Genomic DNA, 3,225 nt, shown 5'->3' on the forward strand with positions numbered 1-3,225 from the left:
GTGTGACGAAACATCGATAGTTAGATGCTCTTGGTGTAAAAAAGCATTTCATTTAAAATATTATTTTCATGAATATCTTTTGGGAGAAATATGAACCAGAAAGCTTTCGATAATATATTCTCCGAAAACCAAAGCAATCGGAAGCTGAAACACCGGGTGTGCGCACGGAATATAAATAATAAAAAATTGCGAGACTGTAAGAAGCAATTTCAAAAACAAATATACCAATGGATTTGGAATGAAATGCTCACTACTTTTCGTCATTATGTAAATTTTCATAAATTGTAAAATAAAGGTATAAAAGATTTTCTTATTATAAACAAATTGTACTTTTGATAATTTGTTAACACTGTATTATCGTACATAAAAAACCATGAAACTCGCCCATTGGAAGTTTTCGTGTATCTCCTCCAGTTTCCGAGATAGTACTTCAGGGTCGAAACTTTGAAGGGCGGTTTCACCCCCTAAATATGAAAACGAGCCGATATAAAAAATACGTATTTTTAATTTTTCGGTCCTCTAAGACATATCCGAAAACCAAAACAATCGGAGGCGGACACCTGGGATACACTCCTTGTTAGTGACATCAGGTTATACCTTGTGGTATAACTTCTGCAAAACTTTATAATTAACAATTAAAAAGTGTTGACAGATAATATCTTTATTAATTTCTTAGTTATATACATACATGCAATGCAAAGTTATTATCAGGGTATGGAATAACATGTAACTGCATCAGTATAAATTGCATACATGCAAAATCTATTATAGAATACAGCAATCCTAAGTTCACACCAAACTGTACGCATCATTTTTCAGTACTTTCTTCATGTTTTATTTCATTTATTAGGTTTAATAATTGTGTACGTTTGGTAGAAACTAAATTCTTAGCTTGACTATAGTTACAATCGCTTAACTTTCCAGTCTTTAAAACATACTCTGTAACTATATCTGTTAAGCATAAAACATAAATTCCACAATCATATGCATTATCTTGCTGTGGACAATCTGGTTCGATGAATTTCTTGTTAGGTTCATCTTTATCAAGCATATAATTCATTACATTTTTTGCAAAGTTTTCAGCAATACTATAATTGCAACCTTTAGATGAGTCAAAATGATAGCATGTCTTTTCTTGTTTACAATATACTAGTAAACTCCAATGTGATCCTCCAGCAGATTCTCTGTTATCACAATCATTTAGTGGAAAAACTATGCACTTGCATTCTGCCACACTCACATCATTAAAAAATAAATTATACTGGGATGGATCTGTTAATTTCAATAACTGTGTTAGTTCAGGACTTATAAAGTATATCTCCTTTTTTCCATTCTTATTAATCATAACATCCAAATATTCAAAATAAAATCCTACTATAACATCATTTAACCAATGTGTCCCTCGAAGTAGTGCTACATCTCTGACTCTAAGTACACAATCATAGTAGCACAGAATAATTTCATTTGAATTATCTTTTGCCATCACGTTCAGTGTTAAAAATCACTGTAGATTTAATTTTAATGAATATAAATTAAAAACATAGAAGCATGTATATATATGTCTAAAAAGTATTTAAATTATTGAAAATGTACTTACACTTGATACACAATTAATAGATTATATTCAAACTGAATTACACCTATCTCATTGACATTTATGACAATTAAAATTCCTCTGTTTATTTTACATTAGCTTATCACAGACGAGGAACATATAAGAACAGCACTGCATTTCCATGGACCGATTTTCTGAGACACTAGTGTCACGTGTTGCATCCAAATTTGGGGAAAATATGGATCAAAGAGCTGAGTTAGTGCCCGTAGAGCGATAATGCGCTTTGCTCGTTATTATTTCCAATTTGTAAAGGAGAACTTCTTCTTTTAAATTCCAACTTATTAGTTTATTAATATAAATTTAAACAATAACAAACAACTCAATTTGAACGAAATACAATTTCATTTAACACGAAATTAACAATACAGTTATTTGTAGCTTTTAAATACAGATTTACAATTAGACGTCAGAATCAGGTTCTTAATTGAATATCATTTTAATTTCCTATCAATTTATATACATGATGTTTTTCTGTCTTTTTTTACAAATTTTATGAATAAAATATTTAACAACTAATGTAATTGGAGAATTTTATCTATTAAACGAGCGTTTCACCTATTCTATGAACAATTCCTTAACAACTAACTAATAAACATATTTTGACATTTAATCAATTAATTTTAAGAGTTGAATTTAGCGCCTTTGAAAGAACATACAATCACCGACTAGGTATAGAATAGACCTATCATCCAATGCTTTTTTCTGTCCTACGTTCATAGGGCTACGTAGCCCTGTTACCATTTTAATGTCAATACCCGACGTTATCGATAAAGCATGAATTCTGAGTATTATTAGCACAAATGAAGTGTTATATATTCCATTCATATTACGTGTATCTATATGATTTCATGAGAATAAAAATATCCGATGCTTCAGTTTAAGGTTAAGGGATAAATATAACAGTCATGAAACATGAAACGGAAAAGTATATATTTTATCACTTAACTACAAGACAATTTATTCTAAATGCACCGTTAATGGACATTTTACTAATGTTACTTTTTACATGTTCTTGTTTTATTCGTTTTTATATCTTGCTTTATATTTGTATATTTGTAACAGATAAATTCAGAATAGATGTAGTTTCATAAATAATTTATTAAATCTACCTTTTGGCCGGCGGCTTACAATTTCCCTTGCGGGAAGCCTTACCATAATGAGCCATCTCGTAGCCGCGGGATTCCAGGAATCGGATGACGTCACGGCGTGCGAGCAAGAGTGATAGAGCGAGCCGCGGTATCGCTGCTCTCCGTCGGTGTTGACACGTGCCGAAAAATTTGGGTGGTCTATGGGGGGAAGTGTGCGAGCGAGAGAGTACGGTAGAGCGTGCCGCGATATCGGTGCTCTCTGTCGGTCCGACGCGCTAGTGACGTTGCGTACCTTTTTTTTTTTTTTCGCGGGGGAAATGCATTATGCACACCTCGGAGTCCTGGGGTGGGCCTCTGAGGTAGTGTGGGACTCTCACCCACTAAAACCCCCGCGGCAGCCTTCTCGGGCGGAACTCGGCGGTGGCGGGATCTCGTATGAACGCACCGCCACCACCGCGCCTGTGCTCCCCTTATCGGAGAGCCCGTTCCGTGGGGGCGATCGAACGCCCCCCAGAGGTGACC

The 3,225-nt window shown here is 34.3% G+C and overlaps 1 protein-coding gene across 1 annotated transcript; it reads right to left on the reverse strand.

Moving 5' to 3' along the window:
* Nucleotides 1–808: 808 nt before the first annotated feature.
* On the reverse strand, nt 809–1,689 carry LOC107186407 (sentrin-specific protease 8-like). The gene is made up of 2 exons (XM_015574262.1): nt 1,598–1,689; nt 809–1,504 (listed from the first exon to the last, which is right to left on the reverse strand). The coding sequence occupies exon 2, from the start codon at nt 1,481–1,483 to the stop codon at nt 809–811; it is 675 nt and encodes a 224-aa protein (XP_015429748.1). The 5' UTR covers nt 1,484–1,504; nt 1,598–1,689.
* Nucleotides 1,690–3,225: the final 1,536 nt, after the last annotated feature.

The sequence above is a fragment of the Dufourea novaeangliae genome, unplaced genomic scaffold, assembly GCF_001272555.1.
Source record: "Dufourea novaeangliae isolate 0120121106 unplaced genomic scaffold, ASM127255v1 scaffold78, whole genome shotgun sequence".
Lineage (NCBI taxonomy): Eukaryota > Metazoa > Arthropoda > Insecta > Hymenoptera > Halictidae > Dufourea > Dufourea novaeangliae.

Excerpts from the sequence above, each read along its gene's own strand:
- LOC107186407 (XM_015574262.1), bottom strand. The coding sequence starts at position 1,483 with ATGGCAAAAGATAATTCAAATGAAATTATTCTGTGCTACTATGATTGT.